This window comes from Bos taurus, chromosome 5, assembly GCF_002263795.3.
Source record: "Bos taurus isolate L1 Dominette 01449 registration number 42190680 breed Hereford chromosome 5, ARS-UCD2.0, whole genome shotgun sequence".
Lineage (NCBI taxonomy): Eukaryota > Metazoa > Chordata > Mammalia > Artiodactyla > Bovidae > Bos > Bos taurus.
The window spans coordinates 69,826,296-69,846,245 of record NC_037332.1 but is presented as its reverse complement, the minus strand read 5'-3'; the positions used below and the strand labels follow the sequence as shown (position 1 = coordinate 69,846,245).

General features: G+C 43.8%; 1 protein-coding gene across 2 annotated transcripts in view; it reads right to left on the bottom strand.

Moving 5' to 3' along the window:
* Positions 1-528: 528 nt before the first annotated feature.
* Positions 529-19,950, bottom strand: part of POLR3B (RNA polymerase III subunit B) — a 123,729-nt gene continuing 104,307 nt past the window's right edge. Inside the window, exons 23-25 of one of the 2 annotated variants that reach the window (XM_059886660.1) lie at positions 16,069-16,182; positions 14,553-14,726; positions 529-9,134 (exon numbers count right to left, since the gene is read on the bottom strand). In XM_059886660.1, coding sequence (XP_059742643.1) covers positions 9,005-9,134; positions 14,553-14,726; positions 16,069-16,182 — 418 coding nt within the window. In that variant the 3' untranslated portion in view covers positions 529-9,004. The remainder of the gene's footprint in view (positions 9,135-14,552; positions 14,727-16,068; positions 16,183-19,950) is intronic. The other variant, NM_001192789.1, reaches the window with a different exon arrangement.

The following is a 19,950-nucleotide window of genomic DNA, read 5'->3' as shown; positions in this document are numbered from 1 at the left end:
TAGGAGACCCCGGTTCGATTCCTGGGTCAGGAAGATTCACTGGAGAAGGGATAGGCTATACATTCCAGTATTCTTGGGCTTCCCTTGTGGCTCAACTATAAAGAATCTGCCTGCAATGTGGGAGATCTGGGTTCGATCCCTGGGTTGGGAAGATCCTCTGGAGAAGGGAAAGGCCTACTTGCTCCAGTATTCTGGCCTGGAGAATGTGACCCCTATACAGTCCATGGGGTCACAAAGAGTCGGACACGATTGAGCCACTTTCACTTCATTTTGCAGATGAGGAAATTGAGGCAAAATAATTTGCCCAAGATCATTCAGCTAGTAGGTGGTGAGCCAGGATTTGAAGGTGGGCAGTGTGAATGCAGCATCCTAGCTCCCAACCATGGTCCTGGCCTACCAACTGGTGGGGGCTGGCGGTCTGAGCTCCGTAGGTCTGAGGCCGAATTCAGGTTTAAGCAGGGTGGACTGCCATGATTAATTAGAGAGCTGCCAAAGGGATGCAGACACAGAAAAGAAGCACATGGGTGGTACTGGCATCCCTGATTTTATTGAAAAGAGAAAGGTCTTACAACATCTGTGCAATCAGAACCATGGCTGTCTCAATCTCTGCAAATATTCACTCCTAGATTTTTGTAACATCTGACACTGAGGAAGGTAATCAGAGTAACTCTCCTGGTAGGGAGAGCAGGTAATAGATCACAAAGAGCCTCGTGTTTCATTTTCTGGCCTGACGTTGATAAATTTCAGTTTCTGAAAGATTGGAGACCTACATGGGACACGCAAGACCCAGAGTAACAATGAAGGAAAATTTCTAGGAACTCAGAAAGACAGCTGCTGCTGCTGAGATTCCAGAGCCCTCGCCCCAGGACTGTCACCTTCCAGTGCAGGTGGGACTCTGGCTTGCTGGGATGGCCAGGACCCCGTTTACTCCCACAGGACTATTCAAAGGAAGGGCAGTCTTTGGCTTTGGAGTAGATGGGGGGCTAAAGAGTCCCTGCCACATGGCAGGCAGATGCAAAGCTGAGGTTTGCCTGGGTAAAAGATGAGAATCAGCACCCATCTTTGACAAAAACAAAAAATAGGCGAAATCTAAAACGTCAGGCTGCGGGCAGATGTGAATAGAAATGTAGATTATAACTAATCTTATTTTTTTTAGTATCTGTAACATTATCAGCAGATACATAAAAGCACATTTTACAATAGGAATGAAACAATTAATGACCAACATGATTGACGTGTTTTATCTGATGTCATTTACGACGGGTACATTGGAGACAAGACAAGGGCTTTGTGGTTCGGGTTAACATTTGTTAGTATAGTCACTCCATTTTCCAGAGGCATATGAGCTGCCCGTCTGAGGGCCAAGCCATACAACTGCGGTCTGAAACTGTTTTCGTCTGCTTTGTCATGTAAACTGCTTTCATCTGCCCTGTCTGGAGACATGCTTGATCATCAAGACTAGGGGGAAGCTACTGGCATCTAGTGGGTAGAAGCCTGAGGTGCTGCTCAATGCCCTCCAGGGCACAGGTCAGCACCGCACCCCCCTCCCCACACACAAAATTATTTGGTTCAAAATGTCAGTAGTGCTGAGGTTGAGAAACTGATCTAGTTTGATGTTTACACATATGGGGAGAGGAAAGCTAACCTCTATTGAATGTTTACCGGGGCGGGGTTGGGGGGCGGAGGGATTTCCTTGGTGGCTCAGGAGGTAAAGAATTTGCCCACGATGCAGGAGACCCAGGTTCGATCCTTGGGTCAGGAAGATCTCCAGGAGAAGGGAATGGTTACCCACTCCAGTATTCTTACCTGGAGAATTCCATGGACAGAGAAGCCTGGCGGGCTATACAGTCCATGGGGTCACAAAAAGTAGTAGGACATGACTAAGTGACTAACCCTTTCACTTTCAGGTGCTGTTCACTTGAATTAACCCATCTCACCCCAAACCTGTGCGGTAGCCACTATTCTCACTCCTGAACCAAGCCCAGGTCGGGTGGAGGAGGCAGGCAGGCAGGTAGATTACTCTATGAGACAGATGGGAAGCGCAGGGCAGGGCGTCACCTCTGCTGGGCTCACACGCATAGTGCAGGAAGGGCAGAGTGTTCTGCTTGCTCTCTCCCTCCTTACTGGTAACACCACTGCCGATGCCTGTTCAGGCAGGAGCTCCAAGGTCACTAGTGGCTCTGGTGTTCCCTCACCCAAGCCTTACAGGTTCAGCACCTGGAAAGAATAGGAAAATCACAGCTCCAAAATAGCCCTGTGGGGCCCACAGAAGCTGTGGGGCACCCAGCGCATCTCCGCTGACTTTGAGCTTTGCTTTGGGAGAGATGACACTGTGGTACCCCGGGAGCACCTGGACAGTACACTGAAACGCCCAGCAGGGATAGAGACAGAAACTGGAGTATTCTGGAGAGAAAACAGCCACCTTGGACGTGGGTGTGTCTGTGGGGCTGGCAGGCAGATCTGGACTGAGTGGAAAGAAGCTGCAGGAGGAGAAAGGGGAACCTCAGGGCTGGAGAGTCAGAAACCGGTCAGCACAAGAGACAGCAGCATCCTAGGTTGCTCAAGAGTTGTTTTTTCCTGCATAAATCTGGCCTTTAATGAGTAATTTCCTCTCCACCAGCAGGGGGTGGGGGTGGGGCGCAGGAGGGTGGGAAGGGAGGGCTGGAGCCCTGTGGGAGGAGTGGCCCCGCCAATCTGCTTCTTAAGGGGAAGTCACATCACAGGAGAGAGAGTGGGGGGCTAGTTTTCAATGTGTGCCTTCTTTGGCACCCCTAAAAATCCAAAGGCTGGTTCTAAGAGAGGATGTAATCCAAACCTCTTCACACAGCTTGCAACAGTGGGTCTCAACGTTTAGACTGCATTGGAACCACCTAGAGGGCTTTTGGGAGAAGGCAATGGCACCCCACTCCAGTACTCTTGCCTGGAAAATCCCATGGATGGAGGAGCCTGGTGGGCTGCAGTCCATGCGGTCGCTAAGAGTCGGACACGACTGAGCGATTTCACTTTCACTTTTCACTTTCCTGCATTGGAGAAGGAAATGGCAACCCACTCCAGTGTTCTTGCCTGGAGAGTTCCAGGGACGGGGCAGCCTGGTGGGCTGCCGTCTATGGGGTCGCACAGAGTTGGACACGACTGAAGCGACTTCGCAGCAGCAGCAGCAGCAGCAGAGGGCTTTTGTTCATCAATCCATAGACTGCTGTGCATGTGTGCTAAGTCGTTTCAGTCATGTCTGACTCCTTGCAACCCCGTGGACTGTAGTCCGCCAGGCTCCTCTGTCTATGGGATTGTCCAGGCAACAATACTGGAGTGGATTGCCATGCCCTTCTCCAGGTTATCTCCCTGACCCAGGGATCAAACTCGTGTCTCACATCTCCTGTATCAGCAAGCAGGTTCTTTGTCACTAGCCCCACCTGGGAAGCCCCACAGACCTCTGTGTTCCACCCAAATTCCTAACAAGTTCCCAGGTGACATTGATGCCTCTACTGGTCCAGGGACCACACTTTGAGTCAGGCTACCTGCCCCACTCCAAACAGCAGTTATCATTACTTAACCATAAATGGTATTATCATTATTATTATTCCAGTGTCTTCAAAGACAGTGTTAATAGGAGTCCCTATTTAACACGCAGTAAATGTACCTAATCTCCAAACAAACTGTATGAAAAATGCAAATGTAAATGTCACCCCAGCATCTCATACAAAAGATTTTGGATCCATCATCTGTTTTAATTTATTCACACTACTCCTTGCCTTCATTAACATGGATGATCGGGAGTTACCAGACCTAAAATTTATTATGTATGGAATGAGGTCTATTACCCGGATTTGGAAAACACTTTAAGTCCTCGGACTTTGGTCTGAGATTTTAGACCTGAATAAAGAATGTGAGTTTCAGGTTGTCCTGAGAATGTCTGCCATGATATCCTGATCACAATAAATTTGATTTGCTGCAGCAAATCTCTTAATTGCTTCTGGAGCCCATGTCTGAAATCCAAATTGGTAGCTTGGCTTCAATAACAGAGAGTATATATACTTCTGGATTGCCACCGCTGATTTTCTTCCTCCCGTTTGAAATGGCCTCTTTAAAGGCTTGACAGTAATTTCCCACCAACCTTGGCCCCGTGGGGCTGATGTAGTAAAAGTCCAACTTTTAGTCAGCAAATGAAATAAGCTGTTTTCAAGACACATATGGAGTAAATACGGACGGTAAAGAGGTGCTACTTTTACAGTCACTTTTCTGAACATCCGTCTCACAAAGGAATCACTTACAGGCCTCTGGGAACCTGGCTGCTCTATCCTCAGCCGGGCGAGCTGCGGATGGGCTCAGCCACCAGCCCTCCTGTGCTCCCTCTCATGTGACTCATTACCGCAAATGAAGGTGTTGGCCCCAAACGCTCTGAAGCAGCTGAAAACTATCCTAATATATAGCACCCAATCAAGCCCCTCTCCGCCTTGACTAGACTCTCCGCACATGGAAGTGTTTTGAGATCTGGTTCTGTGGGCTCCCACGCCGACGACAGGCCTCACTTTGATGTCAGCGATAAAATGGTTGTTTCATGGAAGTGTGTTCTTTAATCCCACCACCCTCCTTCCCCCTCATCACCGTGAACCAGGGCAGCTTTCACAAACAGCTTTGGTAGAACCCTCCAGTCTCTGCCCTTGGCCCTGGTTCCTATACTCTTTCTTCCAAAGGAAAGCAGGGGCTTACTTTTCCTGACCCTTTCCTGATGAGGCCAGTCCTGGCAGCGGTGCAAGTGAGGAGTCTGAACACTCTCACTGTGTGCCTGTCACGCGCCAGGCACTGTGCTGAGTCATTTAGACATATTATCTCATTTAACCTTGAAAAGGGGCCCTGGCTGTCAGTTTTGTTACTTTTTCCCATTTTGAAAATGGATAAACTAAAGCAAAGATAACATATGATAGCTGGGGTGACAAAGCCATTGGATGAAGAGGCTGAACAACAGGTTTAGAATCTGTGTTCTTTTTAAAAACTTAACTTGTTGAAGTATAATGTGTATTCAGAAAAGTGAAAAATCCTGTGTATGTAGCTCAGTGTATGTTCATAAACACCCATATAACCAACTTAGGTACAAAAAAAAAAAAAAAAAATACAGCCAGCACCCTAGAAGCCCCTTGTACTACATAGTCACCAGCCACCCCACTCAGCACAGGAACTGTTATCAAGATTTCTTAGATCATACGTTAGTTTTGCTTATTTTTGAATTTAAATGGAATCAATACAGTATGTATTCTTTTGTATTTAGCTTTTTTTTTAACCCACTATTAACGCTGTGAGATTATCTGTGATCTGTGTGAGGCTTTTCATCACTATATAGTGTTCCACTTGCAAACATGCTATAACAGATCTATTTCATCATTAATAGTAGTAGTAGTTGTTGCTCAGTCATGTCTGACTCTTTTTTGACCCCGTGGGCTGTAGCCCGCCAGGCTCCTCTGTCCATGGGATTTCGCAGGGCAAGTATACTGGAGTGGGCTGTCATTTCCTTCTATATCACGTTGTTAATAGGCAGGGGTTATTTATAAGTCAGGGCTACTACATCAGTGCTATTAGAAGCATTTCTGCTCCTGCCTACTGATAAGACACACACACACATTTCTGATGGGCACACACATCCAGGAACGGGACTGCTGAGCATGTTCAGCTTTAAAAGACACTGTGAGCAGGCCAGCCAGTGCTGTTAGGAGCTGGCAAATGCCTTGATGGGTATGATGGACTGAACTGTGCCTCTCCAAAATTCCTGTGTTGAAGCCCCAACTCCCAATGTGGCTTTATTTGCAGACAGGGCCTTTAAGGAAGTAATTAACGTTAAATGACGTCACAGGTGTTCTTTGAAACAGAGGAGACCCAGAGCTCACTCATTCTCCTCACACACCCAGAAGAAAGGCCATGTGAGGACACAGTGAGAGGCAGCTGTCTGCAGCCAGGAAGAAAGAGTCCGCACCAGAGACCAAACCTGTCAGCACCTTGATCCTGGACTCTGAATCTCCAGAACTGTGAGAAAATAAATGTCTATTGTGTAACCGCCTAGTCTGCGGCATCCAGAGCAGCCTACTACGAGGGGAAAAGTGGTAGAGAAGCTGGGTTCGCCTCAGGAAGCTTGCTTTCTATTTGGGATCTTGGCCTTTCTAGGCCTGTCCTCTTGGCCATACTGAGCCCACAGTTTTGTCTCCCCAGCCCTTGGACTCACCAAAGCTCGGGAAAGGGGTGCAGTCTTGCAGTGGCTTTGGCCTGGCTTTTTAGCCTTTCATCCTTGAGCCAATTTCAGCCTGGCAAAGCCCGGAGGGAAAAAGGCACTTTGAGAGTGGCCTGCAAAAGGTTATTTATCATTCCTGGAAATGGAAATCTAAATGGTCATTTTTTAAAATAAGGAACTTACAAAATAAAGCTGTTGCTGCTGCGGCTGCTAAGTTGCGTCAGTCGTGTCTGACTCTGTGCGACCCCATAGACGGCAGCCCACCAGGCTCCCCCGTCCCTGGGATTCTCCAGGCAAGAACACTGGAGTGGGTTGCCATTTCCTTCTCCAATGCAGGAAAGTGAAAAGTGAAAGTGAAGTCGCTCAGTCGTGTCCGACTCTTTGCAGCTCACCAGGCTCCTCCGTCCATGGGATTTTCCAGGCAAGAGTACTGGAGTGGGGTGCCATTGCCTTCTCCGAAATAAAGCTGTAGTGGAGCTCATATCAATTCTGGGTTCTTTTCATCAAAATATTATTCAGTCAACTAGTTACTCAAATGGCGTATCTGCTGGTTTTTGAAATTACCAACCCGACACAATTTTTTGCTCTAAGGAGGTCTCAGTTTGGAACCCACACTTTCTAGATCTTTGTTAACTTGGAGAACTGGGAACTTCCTAGCCAAATTCCCTTCAGAACTGACTGAACTGTTTTTGAAAAAAGAAGTTTAAGAATTCAAATACTCAGTGGCACTTGAATTAAAAAAAAAAACAAAAAACTGTCACATTTAGTGACTGAAAAATAGAATCCTGTGGATGATGGTCAGAGTTGCACAATGTGAATGTACTTAGTGCCCCTGAACTGTACAGGTATTGGTTAAAATAGCACATAAAATATAAATAAATAAATAGCACATAAAATAGTATGTGAATTTCACAATAAAAAAATTTCAAAAAAAAACCCCAGAAAAATAAGAATCCTGGATGCAACCCAAAGTGAGCCCTCCAAACCAGGAACCCTGGTCTCCAGGCCCCTACTGTTCCCCATCAGTGGTGGGGTGCAGGGTGAGTCAGCCACTTGGAGCTTCAGCTTCTTGGGCTGTTTCGGAAACTTCAGAGCACAGCTAACCCTCAGCACTGCTGGGTTAAGCCTCAGCACTGGTTGACGGGCAGTGTCCCATGACTAGTGGCATCTGGTCTCCCCCACTGGGCTCTGAGCCCCTTGGGGCAGCAGTCGTGTCCTGCCCCTTCTATCCTCAGTACAGGGTCTCACAACGGGAATGTGATGAAGCCCCCGTGCCAGCACTCTGCATGCTGGCAGCTCCTCCCAGGGGTCACTGTCATGGCATGCCTCACAGGGCTGGGCTACGGCATCTTTAGCAGAGTTGATAATGAGTTGTCATGTAGCAGGAAATAGTCAAAAGTTACCGTACAAAGCTCCTTATACGGCCCACGAAATGCAGGACATCCACATCCCATCTAGTAGAGTCATCTTCAGGCACCAACACTCTTGAGAACAACAAAGCCAGATGCAAAGAAGGAACCACCAGCTGAAGCAAGAGATCTGGGTGTGCAAACCCCTCTGCCTTTGTAAATCCTACCCGTCCCTGAAGGGAACAGAGACATGTGGAGACAGCTGGAGAAGGTCTGCTCCCCAGCAGTCCATCCTGAGAAACCTCAGGACCTGAGTGAGACTGTTGAGGTTGGCTTCCCATATCAGTGACTAGCCTGGCTCCCTCTTTCAGAGGTCCCAGCACAGTAGCTTGGTAAAGCCTCTGAACAAGTCTGTGGTAGTTTAACGTGGATACACTCTGTTTCTCAACCTTATTTGACACTGGACCTTGATTCTAGAACACCTATTAATATTCCGTGGCACAAGGTGAATGTGACACGCTGGGGACCTGGCCTTAGACCATTACTCAAAGGTTTTCTGACTTACAAATAATCCCTAACACAAATATTTATCTGGCTTCAGGGCAGAGCAATTAAGAACAACCTATTATAGAATCGGATGAAGAGTGCTGTCCGATTAAAAACCAAATGAACAGCTAAACATCCTGGCAGGAATGGAAGGGATGGAAAACTTAACAAAGCATCCATGGAATTATTTTCAGATACTCAACAAATGTTACTGCATATGATCATGGCGGTTCAGAAGAGTAGCAGTTAGTCCTTAAGACAAGGTGACATCCTTGGTAAACTTAAGAGTACCTTAGGAAGACATTTATTAATAGAATTAATAAGTTGGGTGTATAAAGACAAGATTCAATTGTAGGGAAAATTTATCCCCTCACTGCACCGGACAAGAAAGACCCCGCTTATCCTCTCAGCTTCCTGCTGTTGTTTTCCTATAGACACAGCTCAGAACAGACTCCCAGACAAAGTAGTCAGCCAACTCAAACAGATTCTTCCTGTTTCCTAAGAATCTTGAGTTTTCTTTGACCCTAAACATTATTTTCTTAAGGAGGAAGGTCTTTCTAATGAGTAAATTTCAAGATACCAGGCCATAAATAAAAGCTTATCCTTTAGTTCACATCCACTTGTGAATCACATTTGGTACATGGACAAGAGACTTCACTCGAGTCTGTATCATTGGCACCTCTCCCGTGGCATGAGGCTCGTTGATGGAGGTTGCTCAGCCAAGTCTCCCAACGTATAAAAAGCCTCTCCATCAATTATGTGGTTTGTTTTTTTTGAGAGAGAGAACAATTCAAAGGATGTGTGAACACCCCAGAGTAGAGGTGGTCCTCATCTCTTCCGCTTTCCACTGCGTCGGACATACCGACCGTTCTTTTTAAAGAACCATCCGCCATCCTTACTCGTTGTACTTGGACAGTTTCAGTCTGGGGATGATGTTCATGGACTGCAGTTCCTGGAAGAGCAGCTTGCAGGCATACGGGATGCGCAGGGAGGACACGTGGCAGGACGACTTGCAGAAGTGGCACCTGAAACCAAGTCAGCTGTGTTAGAGGGACAGCAACTCGGGGGCGGAGGCAGCTCGAAGGAAGGGAAGATGCGCTCTGCCCATTCCACGACCATCCTATTGAATTCCCTCATTTCCTAGTCCTCGTGTTCATTCACACTATCAAATAAGTATGTATGAAAGTGAAAGTGAGTCACTCAGTGGTGTCCGACTCTCTGTGACCCCATGGACTATAGCCCGCCAGGCTCCTCTATCCATCAAATTCTCTGGGCAAGAATACTAGGGTGGGTTGCCATTTCCTTCTTCAAATATGTATGTGTACACCCGTGGAATAAAAAGAAGCATCCAAGGCAGGAAAAGAAAAAAACAAACCAAATACCACTCCCCCAGTTTTAAAAGCACGTACTTTTAATCAGTTGCATCCACACTTCTAGACCTTTCTCTTTAAAATGCAAAATATCTGCCTATACACTTGTTTTGAATGAGGCCCAGAAATCTGAACTATCTGAAAGTTACTCAGATTTAGTCTTTGTTGTTGAAAGAATTTCAAAACAATTTAGTCCCTATCCCTGTAGTTGAAAAGCTACTACTGCTCTATACAATTCTAGACAAGATGCTCAATTTGCTTTCTGTCACTGAAATGCTTGAAGTGTGATGGGCAAGAGAAGACTTTCATACAGGAAGGTGGTGTCAGTCACATGCTACTTATTTTTCCAGTGCTCTTCAAGCATAGATATTTCCCTTAGTCCTGGAGGCCACTGCGCTCACAATGCACTGATTCCTGTGTGTGTTCATGTATTCCCACTTTATCCTCACAACAGCACCTGCTCCGAGCCAACGTATCTGCTCTTTCAATTAGTTTTCTTTTCTCTTCCTTCAGGAAAAGCCAGTGAACTGAACCTAGATCTTAATCAATGGCTACAACGGAAGAAGGGTCCCAGGAGAGAAGCTGAGTTATTCTCTTAGGTTTCAGACCAAAACAGGACCTCACCCTGTATCTCAAGGGTCTGGGGTACCGGGGACAATAGATTTCCAGTATATATCCTGAAACTTAACAGGTAGAAAACTGGATCCTCCCAGCTAACAGGGTGCAAAATGAATGTAGGAGGGACAGCAACCATGGCTTAGAAGAGTCAGTGCTGACTGGGGGCTGGAGGGAGATTCCTTAGTGATGGAGATTCCTTAGTGATGGGCAGAACAGAGCAGTAAGACAACGTGTGTTAAACATATAGAGGTGTGTGTCATTTCACTGAGTAAGCACAAAAGTGGCACAAGAATGTTCATGGTCAAACTGGTTATAACGGCATAAAGCTAGAACTCACATGTCCAATAAATTACTGGTTCTGTGATTACAGGACATTTATGCAGAAGAACCCTGTGCAGCCAGACCCAGATTAGTGAAATGTAAAGGTGATCAGGACACAGTGTGGAGTGAAAAAGCAGTCTACTCAACAGTGTGATTACATGGGGGGGTTCTCAGATGGGTTTCAGTAAATGTATGAAGCTTTCAAAATCATCTGTAACCAGATTTTCTGGTGTATATAATTTTCTTTTTATGCTATTATCAGAATCTCAAAGGGGTTCATGATTTAAAGTAAAAAAGGGTACAGACTATTTGGAGAAGGAAATGGCAACCCACTCCAGTGTTCTTGCCTAGTGGGCTACAGTCCATGAGTTGGACATGACTTAGCAACTAAACCACAGAACAACTGGCAAACAGAAATGTCCCCAAAGGGTCACTAAAATGTTGACAGTGGTCATCTGTGGGTGGCAGGAATTTGTATTGTCACAAACGTGACAATTTTTTCTATATATATGTATTTTTTACAAAAGAATATAATAAAAATATTCAGGGGTCATTTTTGCCATCAGTAAAATAAAGCTTTATTAATTTTAGAAAAGCATTAAGGCTGAGAATTTGAACAAGATGGTGGGTGACTATGCAGATATGAACTTTACAAGGAGAGGTGGAGGGAAAAAGGACAAGCCACGATGGACCCATGCCCGGGTCCCCACCAGGGGACCTGCAGAGACCTTAACAAGCACTGTGGAGATCTGATTCCATCAACACTAATAATAGGAACATTATGGATGACTTTTTCCTAAAAGACTACCTAAAGACCTCCTTAATGCATTACAGTTTATGAATTATGTTTTTAAATGTGCCTGGGTTGATCTAATTTATTCAGGAATCATGTTCATGCTTTAACTAAACTGGAGAAATGGATTTAACTGGGGGAATGTCTTGCTGATTCTCCTGACCAGTACATTATCCTGTGACTTCAATCCAAGCTCATCTGTTTAAAGTTTCCATATGTGCTGATTCATAATCCAGAAAGTCCACTAATCTTCTCTATTAATTAAATATTTCTCATCATTTAAGATGTTCCAGTGCATACATACATGCATAAATATATACAGATAAAACATACACATATATACAGATAAAACACACATAAATAAAAATATATAATGTTTTACCCTATTTCTGAAAGAGTTCCAAAGGAAGAGACTTGACCCAAACAACAAGAAAAGAAACTGATTTTTTAAGGCGAAGGCAGTGGAAGGAGGCTGTGGCTTCACATGAGGAATGACTGTCCAGTAAAATATCCTCTACGAGCTAATTATCCGAATAGGGATTTTCTTTTCTCGGCAGTTTTCCTCTCTTTTGTGACTTACGCCCTCCGTGTCTTCTGCAGAACAACAGTCTTGCTGTAAACATCCCCATAGCAATGCCTTACTAATGTGCAAATCACTGACAAAAGGCCAGTTTCAAGGTTCTGAACTGCTCTAATTACTCAGCCTCCATTGTGCTGTTCATTAAAGAGCGACTTCCTCCAACAAATGCCCCGTGCTCCCTCCCACACAACCCAGCGCGCCTGATCAGGTAAGGACGGGAAAATGACAGCATCATTAGGCCCCTCTGCTAGGAAGCAGCGCAAGGAGGGTGCCAGACTCCCAGAGTGGGTGAGGATTTTATTTTTTTCTGTTGGACACAAGGGTTGAGTGGTCTGTAAGCAGGCTACTCAAAATCAGACCTACGCATATCTATGTCTGTTTAATTACAGTAAAGACCCTTAAACTGTATAACCTGAGTTAGTCCTCTTTCAAGGGATTTCAAATACAATACATATTGAACACATGAGCTTCAAAATCAGGCACTGCCATCAAACAAACGATCAGCAGCAAAGGAGATGAGAATTTAACAGAAGAACGAGGATATCAGCCACAGTTTATGTGAGTTTCCCCGAGTATTCAGTGGAAGACAGGGGAAGGTTTTCGAAGTATGTGAATGAAGCTCATCTACTGCTTCCGTTCTTTTTTGCTCTTTCTCTTCCCTGTCACACACACACTCTCTTTCTTCTTTGAGTGGGAGGCACAGGAGGGAATGTGGGGAGAATGGAGAAGAAAAGGAAACTCTGAAGTCTCATGATCCCTGTTCTTAATAAAATGATTCCTCTGCACCATCTTTTCAAAATAAATTACTTTGAGATCCTTGCGCCAGAGGATGGCTGTCTACGAGCCAGGAGGTAGGCCTTCTCCAGACAGCACATCTGCTGATACCTTGATCTTAAACTTCCCTGCCTCCATATATATGAGAAATACGTGCTTGTAGTTTAAGCTTATAAAAAAAAAATCCTTGCACCAAATTAGAAGACTTAAGCATAGTAAAACTAGTTCCAGGCATCTTGCTATTACACATTTTGTTGGTGTGTTACACAGCCAGAACAATAAAAAGCAAACTCAATATGCATTTCAAAAGACAAACAGACATCTCAGAATTGAAACACCCCCTCCCATGTCACTGATAAAGCAATGCCCAGGCTTATGCTTAGAATACTGTCGCCTCCTCTCTGCCATCGTGTGAAAGGAACAAAGTGCAAACAGCCACCTCTTGTGTTGGGTTTTTAATATGAAATGATTTCTTCACAGATAAGAAGAAACAGACGACTCCTTCTCAACTATTTTACACCAAAAAAAAAAAAAAAATCATTAACTGGCTAAAGGGTTTTGTCGTGAACTAGCAAGGTATATACACTGTGTTCAAAGAAGTTCACTCATTCCAACTCTTGATTTGCTTTCATTCACCAAGAAACTGGCAGCGACAGATGGCAAAAAGTTGGGGTTCTCTCTGGAAGGAGGCTCTGAAGGGGGACTCAGTGGGGGAAGGGGCTCTGCGAGGGTGGGTAAGGGAGTTGAGGCTATTTCCTGTCCCACAGCATCTGCCTTATACCCTGCTAGACCTCATCTCTGGCAGAAGAGTGAGTAAACACCAGGGAACTGCTGGTTCTCCTGCCTGCAGGGGTATTTCAGGGCTCTGGATCATGACTAACCTAAGGAGAGCAGCTGCTCTTCAGTGGTGGAGTAGAACCAGTATAAGGAGGAAAACAAGCACAAACAAAAAATACGGAGTATCATCTTTTAACTGGCCTGTGTACTGAACTCAACACAGAAATTACAAAGTTTATGAATTATGCAATTTATCTATGGATAATCCTAAGCAATTATATTTGATTTAGCATCAAAAAGGTCCCAGGCTGGAGAAGTAGAGGTGGAGTTAGAATGAGCTAGAAGACAAGCTCCCTGTGAGCAGCCATTCATCTGTCCTATTTACCACTATAACTCTGGGGCCTAGAACAGTGTCTGGCATGTAGCTGATTCTTACTCAACGTTTGTTGAGTGAAAAACCGAGACAGACGTGGTCTCTGACTTCAGGGAATTCACAGGCCAAATGTAAAGCAGAGAGGGTACAGACAAGGTCCAGGCTCTGCCACCAATTTGCTATAAGAGCTGGGGCAACGTACCTGGTTCTTTGGGTTTGAGGTTAAACAAGGGCATTTGACACGGTCTTCTATTGAAGGATACTAGTTAAAATATGCTATAATTCTGAATCTGCTAGTATTTACAGATGAATAGTATTATAAAAACAGAGAAGGCGATGGCACCCCACTCTAGTACTCTTGCCTGGAAAATCCCATGGATGGAGGAGACTGGTGGGCTGTAGTCCATGGGGTCGCTAAGAGTCGGACACCACTGAGCGACTTCATTTTCACTTTCTTGCATTGGAGAAGGAAATGGCAACTCACTCCAGTGTTCTTGCCTGTAGAATCGTGGGGACGGGGGAGCCTGGTGGGCTGCCGTCTATGGGGTTGCACAGAGTCGGACACGACTGATTTAGCAGTAGCAGCAGCAGTGTTATAAAAGGTACTTGAGATAACATTAAAAAGAAGACAAAGTCTCCTTGGGAGTTTAAACTGTAGTGGTCATAGAGAGCAGAACATTAGGCAGACAAACTAAGCATGTACATACAGAATCCTGAATTCCGGAATGCCTGGATAGGGAAGGCTGCAGAATATGTGGGGAAGATGCAGGGTGAAACACTGAGCTGTGATTTAAGAGGCAAGGGATGCGGTGCGAGAGACATGTGGTATCCACTTACCAGCCAGAGTACCCCAGAAGTCCGCATTGCCCACAGACATCAACCTCAAAGGCGTCACTTGAAATCATTAGTCTCTCTAGTAAAAGCATACTGGCTCCATAACCGATTAAACAATCACGTTCCATTTCTCCAAGACGCAAACCACCATCGCGAGATCGACCTTCAGTGGGCTGCCTTTGGAACAAGTCAGACAAATGTGTTTGTACTAAACAAAGAGGCAGCATCACATGCTGGCTAAAAGCACAGGCTACAGAGCAGGGCTCACCTGGATTCAAACTGCTTCTATTTTTTAAAATTAATTTCCTATTGGTGTATAGTTGCTTTATAGTGTTGTGTTAGTTTCTGCTGTACAGCAAAGTGAATCAGCTATATATATACCTATATCCACTTGTTTTCGGATTTCCTTCCCAGTTAGGTCACTACAGATCACTGAATAGAGATCCTTGTGTGATACAGTAGGTTCTCATTAGTTATCTATTTTATACAATCCCAATCTCCCAATTCATCCCACCCTCTCCTTCCTTGGTATCCATAAATTTGTTCTCTACATCTATGACTCTGTTTCTGCTTTGTAAATAAGCCCATCTATACCATTTTTCTAGATTCCACATGTAAGTGATATTGTATGGTATTTGTCAAACTGCTTGTAGACAGTGACCAAAAGCATGCTGCTCAGCCTCTCAGTCTCATTTGTAAAAATGCATGTAAGACAATCTAGCCCAAAGAGCCTTCAATAAGAGACGTAACCTGAGTGGCTGCTAATATTATTATTCGATGGAAATAATAATTACACAAGCTTCTGTGATATAACAGTTAAGTTAAAATATAATCACATAAAACAGCAGTGTTAGCATTACTATCGCCATCACTATCATCATTATCAGCACCGTATAGTCGTTAAATCAGGGGAGAAAGTCTTTTGAGTATTTTCAAAGATGTCTCAGTTCTCTGTTATTTAAAAATAGAAAAACTGAGCAGAACACACTATGGAAGAAACCTGGGTCCCCAATAGCTACGGCCAGGGCTCCAGAGAGGAGCTTTACTACCAAGATATAAATTAAACATGGGAAGAAGCAGAGAGAGTTTTCTATAAAACTTGGAATAGATCAGGAATCCCCCGGAAGGATGGAGTTCTGAGCCAGATGGGAGGTTCCCCAGAGACTGGGAAGGTTCTGTGTGTCCCACTCAGGCCGTTCCTTCTTGTGTGAGAACTGGCCCCCTAAATGGACTTCCTGTGGTTTACGTATCTGCTGGGCTTGAGAATACTTTAAAAGGTTAGGGACCCAAGCCCCAACTGGTACAGGATAAATGACTTTGTTAGGAGACTACTGGCAAGACCTTCCATGGGTTTGCTTACCTAAGAACTGATTTTCAATTGGTGGCTATTTTCTCACTTTAATCAGACATGTGAATTTTGTTGATGCCTACTTAACACCCTAAATTTTGACATCTGCCTACTGCTACATCCGAGAAATGCAACGTGGACTTGACTACATTATAAATGCTCTTCTCTTACCTGGTAAGGACAGCTCGTGGTCCCCGGGCCCGGGCATGCATCTTATCAAGCACCATGTGTTTCAGTTTCTGATAGTACACAGGGCCAAAATAGATGTACGCTTCCAAGGGCTCACTGCAAGAAAGGCCAGAGTTTTAGGTTAAGGACCTAAGTCTGGGCTCACAAGAGACAACCTTTTTTAGGAATCATCACTGGCAGGTCCTAATCTGTTTTTTGAATGAGTTTATGACTGAATGAATGGGCAAGAGAGTGCCTTTCAGACTGCAGTAAACAAAATGCTAGAACTGAAAATATACAAGTACCACAGATGCAATAAAAGATATACTGTTTGATTAGAAATAAAAATTTATGAACACTGTGTGCATGTATCTCTTCAAATTAGGGTTTTTGGTTTTTTGGATATACAACCTGGAATGGAATTCCTGAGTCATATGGTAGTTTTTATTTTTTGCTTTTTCAGAAATCTCCATACTGTTTTCACAGTGGCTGCACCAATTTACATTCCCACCAACAGTGTACAAGGGCTCCCTTTTCTCCACATCCTCTCCAACATTTGTTATTTTTGTTCTTTTTGATGATAGCCATTCTGACAGGTGTGAGGTGGTATCTCATTGTGGTTTTGATCTGCATTTCCGATAACTAGCAATGCTGAATATCTTTTCATGTGCCTGTTGGCCATCTGCATGTCCTCTTTGGAGAAAGTCTATTCAGTTCTTCTATCCAGTTCTTAATTAGGTTGTTTTTTTTAATGTTGAGCCATATGAGCTGTTTTTATGTATTGGATATTAACCCCATCCACTTTTCAGTCTTATCATTTGCAAATATCTTCTCCCATGCATTAGATTATCTTTTTGTTTTATTGATGTTGCTTTTGCTGTGCAAAAGCTTTTCAGTTTAATTAGGTCCTATTTGCTTATTTTTGCTTTTGTATCCTTTGCTTTAGGAGATGGATAGAAAAAATATTGCTGCAATTTATGTCAAAGAGTATTCTGCCTATGTTTTTTTCTTGAAGTTTTATAGTATCTAGTCCTGCATTTCAGTCTTTCATCCATTTTAAGTTTGTTTTTGTGTATGGTGTTAGAGTTTGTTCTAATTTCATTCTTTTACATGTAGCTGTCCAGTTTTCCCAGCACCATGTATTGAAAAGACTGTCTTTTCTCCACCATATATTCTTGACTCCTTTGTCACAGATTAATTAACCATAGTGTGTGGGCTTATTTCTGGGATTTCTATCCTGTTCCATTGATCTGTTTGTTTTTATGCCAGTACCATCCTGTTTTGATTACTATAGCTTTGTAGTACAGTCTTAAGTTAGGGAGAGTGATTCCTCCAGCTCTACTCTTCTTTCTCAAGATTGTTTTGGCTCTTTGGGGTCTTTTGTGTTTCCATACAACATTTAAAAATTATTTACAATCACCAAGGTATGGAAGCAATCTTAAGTGTCCATCAACAGATGAGTGGATAAAGAAGATGTGGTATATCTATATGATGGAACGCTACTCAGGCATAAAGAAGAATGACATTTTGCCATTTGCAGCAACACAGGTGAACTTGCAGGGACTTATGCTAAGTGAAAAAGCCAGAGAAAGTCTAATACCATATGATGTCACTTACATGTGGAATCTAAAAATTATAGCAAATTAGTAAATAAAACAAAAAAGAACCAGACTCATAAAGAACGAACTACTGGTTACCAGTGGGGAAAGGGAAGCAAAAGGGGCAGTATAGGGGTAGGAGAAAAAGGGTTATTATGGGATTATATGAAACCATGTGCGAAACTTTTGAAAATATAAAGCACTATAAAATGAAGTCTTTCATTCAATTAAAAAGAATAGTGAAAAAAATGTAAACAGGTTGTGAAAGAGTGTATATAGGACAACCCCTCTTTCACGGTTGCCACCCTTGTCAAGTCACCTTCCTTTCTTGCCTGGACCACTGCAGACAATCCTCTGATCTGTCTCTCTGCTTCTACTCTTATCTCTTAATAATCTATTCTTTACACAATAAGCCAGAGTGATTCCTTCTAAAACAGAGCTCACAGCAGGTCATTCTTCTGCTCTAAATTCCCAGTGGTTTCCCATTACATTCAGAATCTGTATCACCCAAACTGTGTATCATGGCCACAAGGTCTAACACAAGCTGGTTCCTGTCCACCTGACTCATTTTCTACTCCCTCTCCCCACCATGCAACTCTACTTCAGCAACACTGGCTTCTTTACTGCTCCTCAAATGTAGCATACCTGTCTGCTTCAGGGCCTTTGCACTCACTGTCCCCTCTGCGTGAAACATTCTTCACCAGGTACTCATGTGGCTCTGTCAAATATGCCACCTCTTCAGAGAGATGCACCCTGATGGGGTCCTCCTTGCACCCCAGCATCACAGTGCCAGGGCACTGTCTCAGCTCTCACCTAGGTTATATTTTGTCCAGAGTATTTGTCACTGTTTGGTATTAAAATATACATTTGTTATTTCTCTGATTATCGCCTCTTTTCCCCAGGAGAAGTAAACTCTGCAGGATAAGCACTTCATCTCTTTGCCACTGTGGTCCCTGCACTAATGACTCTGCCTGGCACACAACTGGTACTTGGTCAACATCTGTCACATGGCTGACTCATGAGCCTTTAGAAAAGGTGTACTAAGAGTTTCAAAAGAGAGTGAATATTTAAATGCTTTGACAGTAGAAAGCTTTTTTCTTCAGTTTGGAGCAAGAGCAGCCAGAAAGACGCCTTTAAAAACATGTTTAACTGCCCCAGAACTTCTTCCTCAAAAGAAAGGAAGCATCTAGTATGTTCTATCTAACTCATGACTTAATCCATAACTCAGTCCAGGGAGGGAGAGACTGTCTTCCCTCTGTTTAAGATGAAGAAATAGGCACAGAGGGCTAAATAAGAGCTGGTGAGTGGTACAGTGACTCAAATCCAGGGCTTTCCCTACTAAGTAAATTTTGGGCCACAGCCTGATGCAAGAGTGGAAAGAGCAAAGAAAACAAAAGACACAGCAGAGAGGACACAAAAGCACCTGCCCCTGCTTGCGTGGTACACATCTTACAGTGCTTTCAGCACCACTAGCAAAGACTTTTGCATCTATCAAGCCATTCTGCTGGCTTAAGTACAGCCAGACTCTTGGAAGACACAGTAGAGTGAAAGGCTCAATGGACAGGGTGTCAGGAGACACTATTCTCACCCTAGGCCGGTCACAAAGTAATTGCATGATCTCTCTATCTCAGTTTTCTTATTTGTACAAGGGGGTCACAATGACCCCCTTTCTTTCCAGCTTTTAATAATAAATGATTCTATTTCTCCACTGTATGGCTCTTCATGGTAGAATTTCTGGAACTCTGTCACCTAATGCCATTCTATCATTAACTGAATAAAGCCATATGCAATTTTTCCTCTTAACTATGCTCAGAAATACGACAAGAGATGAAAGCTGGTGGGTGAATATGTTTGTAAGTCCTGTGTGGAACTTTCAACTAACAAGCTAAAACAGTGTTTCTCAAACTTTGCCACTGAGATGAATGGCTTGGCTGGAGGCACTGGAGAAGGTGGTGTAGACATAGTCTACAGTTTTGTTCACAGGAAGCAGGGCACAACCCATTCAAATCTTCCAGTAAAATTATGTTCAGAAGGTCCGCCAAATTGAGTTACCAGTTCTGCACACCTTCTGGTCAACTACTGCGTTATTTCTGGATGAGAAGCAAAGCGTAAAACGATCAGTTGAGCAATGACAACTTTTCTTTTGAAATGGACCTTAGCTATTTCACTGAATCATTTTTGAAATGGACCACCACTTTTTTCCTGTAATGTGATTTTCTATAATATCTCAACCATGATACACCTAAAGAAATTCACATTATTACAGTCTGGGTAGATCATTTGAGAA